This window comes from Trachypithecus francoisi, unplaced genomic scaffold (assembly GCF_009764315.1).
Source record: "Trachypithecus francoisi isolate TF-2019V2 unplaced genomic scaffold, Tfra_2.0 Lachesis_group5, whole genome shotgun sequence".
Classification (NCBI taxonomy): Eukaryota; Metazoa; Chordata; class Mammalia; order Primates; family Cercopithecidae; genus Trachypithecus; species Trachypithecus francoisi.
The window spans coordinates 13,317,360-13,329,047 of record NW_022681470.1 but is presented as its reverse complement, the minus strand read 5'-3'; the positions used below and the strand labels follow the sequence as shown (position 1 = coordinate 13,329,047).

Sequence of the window (11,688 nt, the reverse complement as noted above, 5' to 3'; positions counted from 1 at the left end):
CCTGGGTTCAAGCAATTCTCCTGCCTCAGCCTCCTGAGTATCTGGGACTACAGGCGTGAGCCACTATGCCAGGGTAATTTTTGTATTTTTAGTGGAAACAAGGTTTTGTCATGCTGGCCAGGCTGGTCTCGAACTCCTGATCTCAAGTCATCTGCCCACCTCAGCCTCCCAAACTACTGGAATTACAGGTGTGAGTCACCGCGCCTGGTCAAGCATTCCATTTTACAAACGAGGAAACTGAGGCTTAGGAGAACAAATAACTGGCCCAAGGGCATAAACAGCTAACAATTGGCAGAACTAGCATTCAAATGTGGATTTACTTGACTTTAGAATATTAGCTTTTTAACCTCTATGAAGTACTTGACAAATGTACTTAGCCACAAAAACTTTCTTTACAGAATTTCTCATACATCTAGTATTCACAGAATACACTTTAGAAAATGCTATCATAGAATGACTACTCTAGTAAAATTTTCTGATTTCTTTAAAGAAATAATTAGCCTCAGTTAAAAGGTAAATTTCATCCTGCTTTCTAGGTAAAAATACTGAAGATAATCATATCAATTATACTAACTTACTTTTTATAAGCACATTTAACATTGTATCCTGCAGCTGAATTTAAGACAGGGATTCCAAGATCTTGGTAGACTTGTTTCCAAACAGCTCCACTTTCAATCTAATGGACAAAGTGAAACAAAAACTCTTAAAAGGTGTTAATATAGTAACATTTTGATAGATACAGTATATATGAGTATATTTTTATATTTATTGGCTCTAGTCTCAAAAGAATTTTTAGAAACTTGATAAATTCTAAATTTGGTTTAAAAATAAAGGTTTTAGTACTCTAACATAAATATCAGAAAATTATAAATGTTGAAATATTAGGCCATTTGAGATTCTGTTTTTTCTTTTTGGAGACACGATCTCATTCTATTGCCTAGGCTAAAATGCAACAACAGTGGCACAAACACAGCTCACTGCAGCCCTGAACTTCTGGGCTCAAGGGATCTTCCTGCTTCAGCAACCCAAGTAGCTGGGACTATAGGCGCACACCACCACACCTGGCTAATTTTAAAATGTTTTTTTGTAGAGATGGAGTCTCACCATGTTGCCCAGGTGGGTCTCAAACTCCTGGGCTCCAGCAATCCTCTGGCCTTAGCCTCCCAAAGTGCTGAGATTACAGGCATGAGTCACCATAACTGGTCCCATTTGACTTTTAAATAAACCCAGTTATGGAAAATAGAAAAATATTCAGGCTCTTTAATCAAAATTTTTAACAAAGAAATGGAGACAAACATTTTCAAAGGATTTATTATTTCCCATAAAATATACAGGCTAATAAATGAAAGCAGTTCTACAGAAATTTGTAAAGTATTTTATTCCATAGAATATTCACAATTGGGTAAGTTTTTCTGGTTTTTTTTTTTTTTTTGAGACAGAGTCTCGCTCTGTTGCCCAGGCTGGAGTGCAGTGGCGCGATCTCGGCTCACTGCAAGCTCTGCCTCCCAAGTTCACACTATTCTCCTGCCTCAGCTTCACGAGTAGCTGGGACTGCAGGCACCCACCACCACGCCTGGTTAATTTTTTGTATTTTCAGTAGAGACGGGGTTTCACCATGTTAGCCAGGATGGTCTCAATCTCCTGACCTCGTGATCCGCCCACCTTGGCCTCCCAAAGTGCTGTGATTACAGGCGTGAGCCACCGCGCACAGCCTGGGTAACTATTGTACATCACGTCAACCTTAAAATAATTTCTTCAGATCAGTTCAACAAACATTTCCTGCCTTAATCCCTTTATATTATTAAAGGGATTAAGAATATAAACAATATTAAGACAGATCCTTGCTCTTAAGGAGCACGCTGTCTAGTGAAAAAGAGACACAGGAAGGATTTCCACCAATATGGCTGTGCTGTGATTCAGATTTTAAAAAGGAGGTTTATGAAAGTTTGACCAATTTAACAGTAATCAGAAAGCTCATATGAAAAAAATCTTTTTTTTTTTTTGAGACAGTCTCATTCTGTCACCCAGGCTGGAGTGCAGTGCAGCGGTGCAATCTTGGCTCACTGCAATCTCTGCCTCCTGCGTTCAAGTGATTCTCGTGCCTTAGCCTGCCATGTAGCTGCGATTACAAGTGTGCATCACCACGACTGGCTGATTTTTGTATTTCTTGTAGAGATGGGGTTTTGCTATGTTGGCCAGGCTGTTCTCAAACTCCTGGCCTAAAGGGATCTACCCGCCTCGGCCTCCCAAAGTGTTGGGTTTGCAGGCATGAGCCACCATGCCTGACCTAAAAAATCTTTAAAATTTAAATTTTGTCTGAGAAGGCTAGCTGTACTTTCCACTTTATTTTCTTCTTAGGATTTTACTGAAAAACATTTTTTTGTTGTTTAGAAAAACAATTTCAGAGATAGCAGATATCTGAGAAAACGTGTTACATGAAAAAGATGTTTTTTCAGTTTGACTATAGTACTCACATTATCAAATCCTCCAAGTTTGTGTACAAGTCTGAATAACTTAAAAAGATTTAAATTTCGATATCCAAGTACAGGTCGTTTGTTAATAGGTGTACCTGTTACAGAAAACACAAACTATATTAGATCCACACTACATTTTTAATTTAAAATTTCAAAAGATTCAAATAATACCACTGAGTATTTATAGTATTATATATATATGAGAAATTATCTTGTTAATCAAAGACATCGTATCTACACATAAACAAGCCCATGGCCACTTTAAAATTTTTTCACATAACCAGATTTTTGAAACCTTTTATTTTCATTCTCTCATACTTTCTTACCTCTGCTGAGCAAGTAAATAAATACTAGACAACTGCTTCCCAATGAGAGTTGCTTTTATGGCATTTTCTTTGTATTCTACCAACTTACTATTTCTCTAAATAATGATTCTATAGTAAAGCTACATGTTTGTTTGTTTGTTTCATTCTAACACAAGAAAATGCAAGGCAAGGATGCTAAATCGAACAAACCATGAGAAAGTGGTAGAGAAGATAACAGGGTAGGGGTACAATGCCTCATATGGCCATTTCTACAAAATATATGACTGGCTTAATCATATTTTTTCACTCTTCTCTAGTATTAGATTTCATTCATTTTCTTTGCCTTTTCATTTATCTTATACAACAGCCTATGAAACAGCATACTTCTTAGGCCAACCCTCCATTCATGTAAAGAAATAATACAAGAATCAAAGACATTTTATATTGAAAAATGAAAAGATACTTATATTGTGTTAGGCATTATCATTTATGAAAACAAAAAATGACAAACAGAGCCAGTTTCTACTCATCAGCATTACAATCAGGGATTTAAAAAACATTCAATTTCCAGAGTATTGTGTTTCTAAACACTAATCATTCATTTTGCCCTTCCCTTCCAGCTAGAAAACCTCTCCTTACTCCCTTACAAGCATCTTCCCAGAAAATAAGAAAGTAGACTCTGACCAAGAAGATAAACTCGAGAACAACAGTGTTGAGGTTACGGAAGGATTAGTTCATTACCCTAAGTTATTCTTCTTCCTTCAATCCTTGCATGGCCTTAGCAGCTTTTGGCAGATTAAATAAGCTGAGCCAAGGCTCACTCTGAGACTGTCACACTTCCTTCTCTATTTCTGGCCTAATTCCCATTTTGCTACTGTTCTTTAGGGTCCCATGGATAGGTAAGGGGATTGGCAGGACAGGGTAATAAGCGCATTTATGTGTCCATAGCCACAATATCTGTCAAAAAGCTATCAAATTCCTCATTCTACTTGTTACGTGACAGGTGCTATGCTAGATGCTGGTGATATCAGAGCCAAAAAGACAGCCATAATTACTGATGACATAAAGTTCAGTAAACAAACTTCTATTCTTATTTTTAGGATACTAATTATATGTCCAAAACTTATCACGTTAAGGATAAATAAAAAATACTCACCTCTGTCTTCCATAAATTTGTACAACTGCTGAAGAAAGTTCTCCCTTTCTTCTGGAAATGGTTCTATTTCTTCCTAATTTTAATCACAGAAGAATATTATTTTCTTCAATTAAGCATTTTAATAAAACAAGCAGACTTCTTACCAACAGCCAAGACTAGAGTTCGTTAAAATACTTCAAAGGCTTTTTACCTAATCAAAATTATTCTTTTAACAGTCAGCTGTTCAAAACCAGATAAGTCTAGACATTATATGTTTTATAGAGGAATATGTCTTAAAAAGTATTTCAATAGTTAGAATCCCCACAGTAAAAACTCCCATATGAGAAAAAGGACTAGCAAGATTGTTGGTGTTTGTTTGTTTGTTTTTAACCATATCAGAGATCTATTTTTCAAATCAGGGTCACAGGTTCAAGAATACCTACTCTCAATTTATGCAAAACTGGGTCAGGGTTAAACACCAAAACTAACTCTATTATTACTCCTCAAGGAACTATAAAAGTATGGGTCCCATTAGCTGTAAGTGCAAGTATCCTTCATTTTATGCAGCCCCACTGTATATACTTCAAGCTATGTCAGTAAAGTGGGGAACAAACTTGATCTACAATACCTGAAGATTCAGACTTAGGGAAATCTTCAAGTAATAAAATAGTTCCCCGATTTATCAATTACAAGGGAGGGACTAGCTTCTTGCTGCTGTGGCCAAGGACTGTGGCAGCAGGAAGCTGGTCCTGAAGCAACCTGCAAGGAGCAGGGTAGTAGGTAAGATTGGGGAACTCATCAATTCAATGACTTTCATCCATTCAACAAACACTTGAGCACCTGTAAGTGTAAGCACTATGCTAGGTGCTGAATCAAATAAAAGAAAAATAAGCTATGGAGCCTGCCATTACAGAACATGATTAGGAGTAACTGCAGAGAAAATGATTCCAAATATACAGCTAGGCTTTACAGTTACTCTGGCTTAAATATACATATTTGTAATAGTAAAAGTTAGGATATTCAACTGGTAATCTAAATAAATCAAAACACAGCATTTTTGAATTTGGAAAATCATGTGCCTAATGCCACTGCTTTAGCGAGATTGTCTTTTTACTTTAAAAGCCAGTACAAGAAAGAAAGGTATTTTTTTTTAAAGCCCATGTTGATAAACTATTAGGTTTTCTAATTGAGCAGAGAAAAATAAATGACAACCATTAATTTGCTAATGATGAATCTGTATTTCTCAATTTAAACACACTCCATACATTCAGGTTTTGGTAAGGAGATCAAATACAAATCTAAAGACACCTATTTTCTAGATGTTATCTTAAATGTTCCCATGGTACAGTATTTAACTTTAATAAACAGCCCAATTTATTCCTATTCCAAAAACGTTTAAGGTAAGCTTTTAACTCAAGAAAACGTTTACACTATACTGCAGATTTGCTTTTACAAAAACACTTGTGAAAACACTAAGCACCAAAAGGTTTGGTAGCTATTTATCATTTGTTATATTTTACACACTATGACAGACACTCTAAGTATGAATACAGCATTCCTAACTTTAAGGAACTTACAAATTTGTGGGGGAGAAAAAATAGACAATAAATATAAATGACAAAAATATGTATAAGAAACAGTAGTAGGGTTTTTTGTTTGTTTGGTTGGTTTTTGAGACAAAGTCTTGCTCTGTCGCCCAGGCTGGAGTGCAGTGGTGTGATCTTGGCTCACTGCAACCTCCGCTTCCTGGGTTCAAGCAATTCTGCTGCCTCAGCCTCCCGAGTAGCTGGGATAACAGGCATCCGCCACCACATCCAGCTAATTTTTAATTTTTTATTTTTTATTTTTTAGATGGAGTCTTCCTCTATCACCCAGGCTGGAGTGTAGTGGCGTTATCTCTGCTCACTGCAAGCTCCACCTTCTGGGTTAGATGGAGTCTTCCTCTATCACGCAGGCTGGAGTGTAGTGGCGTGATCTCTGCTCACTGCAAGCTCCACCTTCTGGGTTCACGCCATTCTCCTGCCTCAGTCTCCTGAGTAGCTGGGACTACCGGCATCTGCCACCATGTCCAGCTAATTTTTTTGTATTTTTAGTAAAAGACAGGGTTTCACCGTGTTAGGCAGGATGGTCTCAATCTCCTGACCTCAGGTGATCTGCCCACCTCGGTCTACCAAAATGCTGGGATTACAGGCGTGAGCCACCACATCCGGCCACACCCAGCTCATTTTTTATTTTTAGTGGAGATGGGGTTTCACCATGTTGGCCAGACTGATCTCAAACTCCTGACTTCAGTGATCTGCTCACGTCAGCTTCCCAAAGTGCTGGGATTACAGGCGTGAGCCACCGTGCCCAGCCAGGAGCAGTAGTAGTTTAGACTAGCAAATGAAGTGATGTTTTCCTGAGATGACAGAGGTGATGGTTCACAGGTTTCTCTTTACAGAGATGGCACCTAAGTAGGGTTCTGAAAACTGAACAGGAATATGCCATGCTGACTAAGGAAGGAGAGGAAGGAAAAGGTGGTGCCTACAGAGGTACTAGTGTATGCAAAAGTGAGTAGCAGCAATATATGTAATTTGACATTGCTATAGCATAAAGTTCAAGGGAAAGGGCATAGAAAGGGAAATAATGAGAAAAAATTGAGGCAGGAATTAGACTATAAAGGAGATTCTATATGAAAGCTTAACTTTTACAGTGACAAAAAGCTACTCAGGAGGTTTTTAGCAGCAAGGGAATGATTGCTCATTTTAGCAATTTAAATAGAAAGCAGTCAGAGAGAAGACTGAAGCAGGGAAATTTCTACATTACACACTGTCATTACAGATCACGATACCCTAAAATATAACCTCCAAAACAATCTCATTTCATTAACAGTTTACTACAGTTAAAAGGCAGAATTTCATAACTTATCTAAAATACTACATACTGACATAAATTTACTGAACACATTAAATACATTTCATTTCATAGTCAAATATAGTAGCCTTCACTGTCTGCACCACTCATTAACTTTTATGAAGCTGTTCAGCAAACCATTAAAGAGTACCTTGTCACTGCCAGACCTAAAGCACCAGTTACAATAAAATCCAAAATTTGAGGTCTTTGATCCATATACAACCAGATGTCTTATTTATGATCTCATTAGAACTATCTACCCATTTGTCTTAGATAAAATGCTTCAAGATTCTCTGAATCAAAGAGATATTGATCTTTACTTTTCTGCTTTTTCTTCTTTCTTTTTTTTTTTTTTGAGACAGGGTCTCACACTGTCACCTGGGCGGGAGTGCAATGGCGCAATCTCGGCTCCCTGCAACCTCCACCTCCCGGGTTCAAGCAATTCTACTGCCTTAGCCTCCTGACTAGCTGGGATTACAGGTGTCCACCACCACACCTGGCTAATTATTTTGTATTTTTAGTAGAGACGGGGTTTCATCATGTTGGCCAAGCTGGCCTTGGACTCCTGATCTCGTGATCCGCCCACCTCGGCTTCACAAAGTGCTAGGATTACTCATCCCAGCATGAGCCACAGCGCCCCGCCTGATTTTTCTTTTAAATATTAAATGAAAGATGTATTGTATAGTTTTTTGGGTAAATCAATAAAATACAGAGATGTAAACATTTCATGAGGTGACAGCTGTCTACATGGTAATAAAAAGCATTTTAAAGTATTAGGTAAGTAGGTGTTTGTTTTTTTTTTTTTTTAAAATAAGACAGGGTCTCGCTCTGTCACCCAGGATGTAGGGCAATGGTCAATTCACGGCTCATTGCAACCTCCACCTCCAGGGCTCAGACCATCCTCCCAACACAGACTCCTCAATAGCTGGGGCTACAGGAGTGCACTGACATGCCCTGCTAATTATTTTTATTTTTGTTGAGATGGGGTTTTACTATGTTGCCCAGTCTGGTCTCGAACTCCTGAGTTCAAGCGAGCCGCCTGCTTTGGCCTCCCAAAGTGCTGGGATTATGGTTGTAAGGCACTGTGCCTGGCCTAGGTGGATACTTTTTTTTTTTTTGAGACGTAGTCTCACTCTGTCGCCCAGGCTGGAGTGCAGTGGCGCGATCTCGGCTCACTGCAAGCTCTGCCCCCCGAGTTTATGCCATTCTCCTGCCTCGGCCTCCCAAGTAGCTGGGACTACAGGCGCTCGCCACCATGCCCTTCTAATTTTTTTTGTATTTTTAGTAGAGACGGGGTTTCACCATCTTAGCCAGGATGTTCTCGATCTCCTGACCTCGTGATCCACCTGCCTCAGCCTCCCAAAGTGCCAGGATTACAGGTGTTAGCCACCGCACCCAGCCTGGTGGATACTTTCTTAATCATCTCATAAACCAAAAGCATGGAAAGACTAAGACATCTTTTTGAGGTTATTAGGATAATCAGACTTAGTATTTTTAATTTCACAAGGTCATACATCTAAAGTAACCAAGTAAACTATCTGATTACGAGTATCACAAATACAAGATTATGAAATATTTCTCATGCTAAAAATACTTACCTGATTAATGACTTAATACCAAATCCTAACCCACAAGGGAAACCCACCTGTTATTTATAATTTTAAAAGGTATCAGCTGTTTTCACTTACCTCTTCTTCACTGCTATTATCCTCCTTTTCTTTTTCATCATCTTCCTCCTCCTCTTCTTCCTCTGCTTCACTGCTAGAGCTATCTTCTTTCAATTCAGTCTTCCAGTTAGCAGGAATAGTTCTACTTTTGTGAAATTCAAGTGCCTGTTCAAAGGCTGGAAACAGACCATAAGCTATGTGAACTGAAGAAACTAAGACAACTGTTTTCTCAAAAAGTATTAAACACAATAAAGAAACAAAAACTACTGTGCTAATACCACTATTTATTGTTTGCTATGTACCAGAAACTGTGTTAAGTGCTTTTAAATGTAGCAATATATTTAATCCTATCCATCCTATGCATTAGGTAGTCATTTTATAGATGGCAAAACTCCCACCATTGGAAGATTACTTAAGTTCAAATAAATTAAAGAAGAGCAGTTTTATTCTTTTAAACAAAGATTAAGCTTCACTCGTAAAAACCTTTAATACAGGAAATCATGTAATATCTTATGCAATAAACAATTATCAAACAGTATTAATACCAGGCACAGAGCCATTAAAATGAGTAATACAATACCTGAAAATTGACCACACATGATTTTTACATTTTAAGTTAAACTTCAATTAAAACTATGGTAACAATTACCTTCAACTAAAATTAGCCAGACACAATTATTCTCATTTTACAATATATGGGAATAAATTATATACCAAAGAATCTTGATGATTTTAACCAATCTATATAGTATATTACTAAATTCAAGGAATAAAGGCAAAGAGAAGACAACTATTTACAGTGCCAAAAAGCAAGTGACAGATGCAATTACCAAATATTCCTCAAATAAAACTACTGGAGGCTTGTGGTTAAGGACGTACATTCATTAGTGAGAAATACCAAACCAAAATTACTTTGATTCCTCAGCCAGGCGTGATGGCTCATGCCTGTAATCCCAAAGGCGGGCGGACTGCCTGAGCTCAGGAGTTCAAGCCTGGTGAAACTCTGTCTCTACTAAACACACAAAACTTAGGCGGGCATAGTGGTGGGCGCCTATAGTCCCAGCTACTTGGGAGACTGAAGCAAGACAATCGCTTGAACCCGGGAGGTAGAGGTTGCACCAAGCTGAGATTGTACCACTGCACTGCAGCCTGGGCGACAGAGCAAGACTCTGTCTCAAAAAAAAAAAAAAAAAAAAAAAACCAAAGTTACTTTGATTCCTTTCTTCTACCATTCCCAGAAACCAGTATTTTATTTACCAGGAAAAACCAGATTATAGGAATAGCTGACTACATAGTTCTCTCCCATTATTCTAGATTATTATGCCTGACTATAAGTTAAAAAAAAAAGAAAAAAAAGGAAACTTTGGCTGGGCATAGTGGCTCATGCCTGTAATTCTAACACTTTGGGAGGCCAAGGCGGGTGGACTGCCTGAGCTCAGGAGTTCAAGACCAGCCTGGGCAACACGGTGAAACCCCATCTCTATTAAAATAACAAAAAATTAGCCGAGCATGGCGGCATGTGCCTTAGTCCCAGTTACTCAGGAGGCTGAGGCAACAGAATTGCTTGAACCCGGGAGGCAGAGGTTGCAGTGAGCCGAGATTGCGCCACACTCCAGCCTGGGCGACAGAGCAAGACTCTGTCTCCAGAAAAAAAAAAAAAAAAAGGAAACTTATAACACAGAAGACACATGGGTTTATAAAAATAAAGGTCACAAGGAATCAAATATAACCATAAGAACATAATTTTTTAAAAAATTTTTAAAGAGCAAAAAAATATTTAATCTTCAAAAACACTTTAGCAGTTTTTATAGTACTTGTAATTTATTCCAAGATTATCCTTACCTTGTTTTAATACAGCATCAGGCTTTGGTGCAGTGTCACTAGTAATTTCATGGACATCTTTTCTTGGAACTGAAGTACTATATATTATTTTTAATTACAAAAGAAGAAAAAAAGCCCAAAATATGACTAAGATTAATTAAGAATCCAGATGATTACATGTCACAGAAAGATACTGAAAATATGAGAATGTTGACATTTATAATAAAAGTGATTGCACACAGAGTAGCAAGTCAAAAATAACATAAAAGACAGGATGTTAAAATATGTAATCATCTACAGAAGGATCCTACCCTAAGAGATACTTTATAAACACCAATGTGTTCCCAAATACCAGAGTCCCCTGCCTAAATGCAACACTGAAAATTATTTTGTTTTTTTGTTTTTTTTTTGAGACAAGGTCTCACTCTGTCATCCAGACTGGAGTGCAGTGGCACAATCTTGGCTCACCACAACCTCTACCTCTACCTCCCAGGCTCAAGTGGATTCTCCTGCCTCAGCCTCCCGAGTAGCTGGGATTACAGGTACATGCCACTACCACCCAGCTAATTTTTGTATTTTTAGTAGAGACAGGGTTTCACCATGTTGGACAGGCTAGTCTTGAACTCCTGACCTCAACTGATTCACTCACCTTGGCCTCCCAAAGTGCTGGGATGATGGGCATGAGCCACCATGCCCAGCCAAAAATGATTTATGGCAATATAATGATAAAATATTTGGGGACAGGCATGGTGATTCATGCCTGTAATCCCAACACTTTGGGAGGTCAAGGTGGGAGGACTGCTTCATGCCAAAGTTCAAGACCAGGATGGGTAACATAGTGAGACCCAGTCTCCACAGACAAACTAAAAAAGTAAGAAAAGAATTAGCCAGGAGTGGTGGCATGTGCCTGTAGTCCCAGCTACTCGGGAGGCTGAGGCAGGGAGCTGAGCTGGAAACCCAGTGCAGGGTTACAGTAAGCTATGATCGTGCTACTACTGCACTCTAGAGTAGGCAACAGAGCAAGATCCCATCTCTTAAAAAACAAAGGTTGAGCTGGGTGCAGTGGTTCACACCCGCAATCCCAGCACTTTGGGAAACCGAAGTGGGTGGATCACCTGGGGTCAGGAGTTCAAAATACAAAAATACAAAATTAGCTGGGCATGGTGGTACATGCCTGTAGTCCCACCTACTTGAGAAGTTGAGGCACGAGAATCACTTGAACGAGGCAGAGGTTGCAGTGAGCTGAGATTGCACCATTGCACTCCAGCCTGGGCAACAAGAGTGAAACTCCGTATCAAAAAAAGTAAATAAATAAATAAATAAAGGTTGGACACAGTGGCTCACAACTGTAATCCCAACACTTTGGGGGGCCAAAGTGGGCAGATCACTTGAGC

General features: G+C 38.7%; 1 protein-coding gene across 5 annotated transcripts in view; it reads right to left on the bottom strand.

The window, feature by feature from the left end:
- Nucleotides 1-11,688, bottom strand: part of ARID4B (AT-rich interaction domain 4B) — a 163,739-nt gene that overhangs the window by 56,441 nt on the left and 95,610 nt on the right. For all 5 annotated transcript variants that reach the window (XR_004434429.1, XM_033200311.1, XM_033200313.1 and 2 more), the window contains 5 exons: nucleotides 10,316-10,392; nucleotides 8,495-8,649; nucleotides 3,936-4,008; nucleotides 2,475-2,569; nucleotides 579-676 (listed from right to left, as the gene is read on the bottom strand). Coding sequence is in view for 4 of the 5 variants with exons in the window: in XM_033200311.1 (XP_033056202.1) it covers nucleotides 579-676; nucleotides 2,475-2,569; nucleotides 3,936-4,008; nucleotides 8,495-8,649; nucleotides 10,316-10,392 (498 nt within the window). In the remaining variant the exon portion in view is untranslated. The remainder of the gene's footprint in view (nucleotides 1-578; nucleotides 677-2,474; nucleotides 2,570-3,935; nucleotides 4,009-8,494; nucleotides 8,650-10,315; nucleotides 10,393-11,688) is intronic.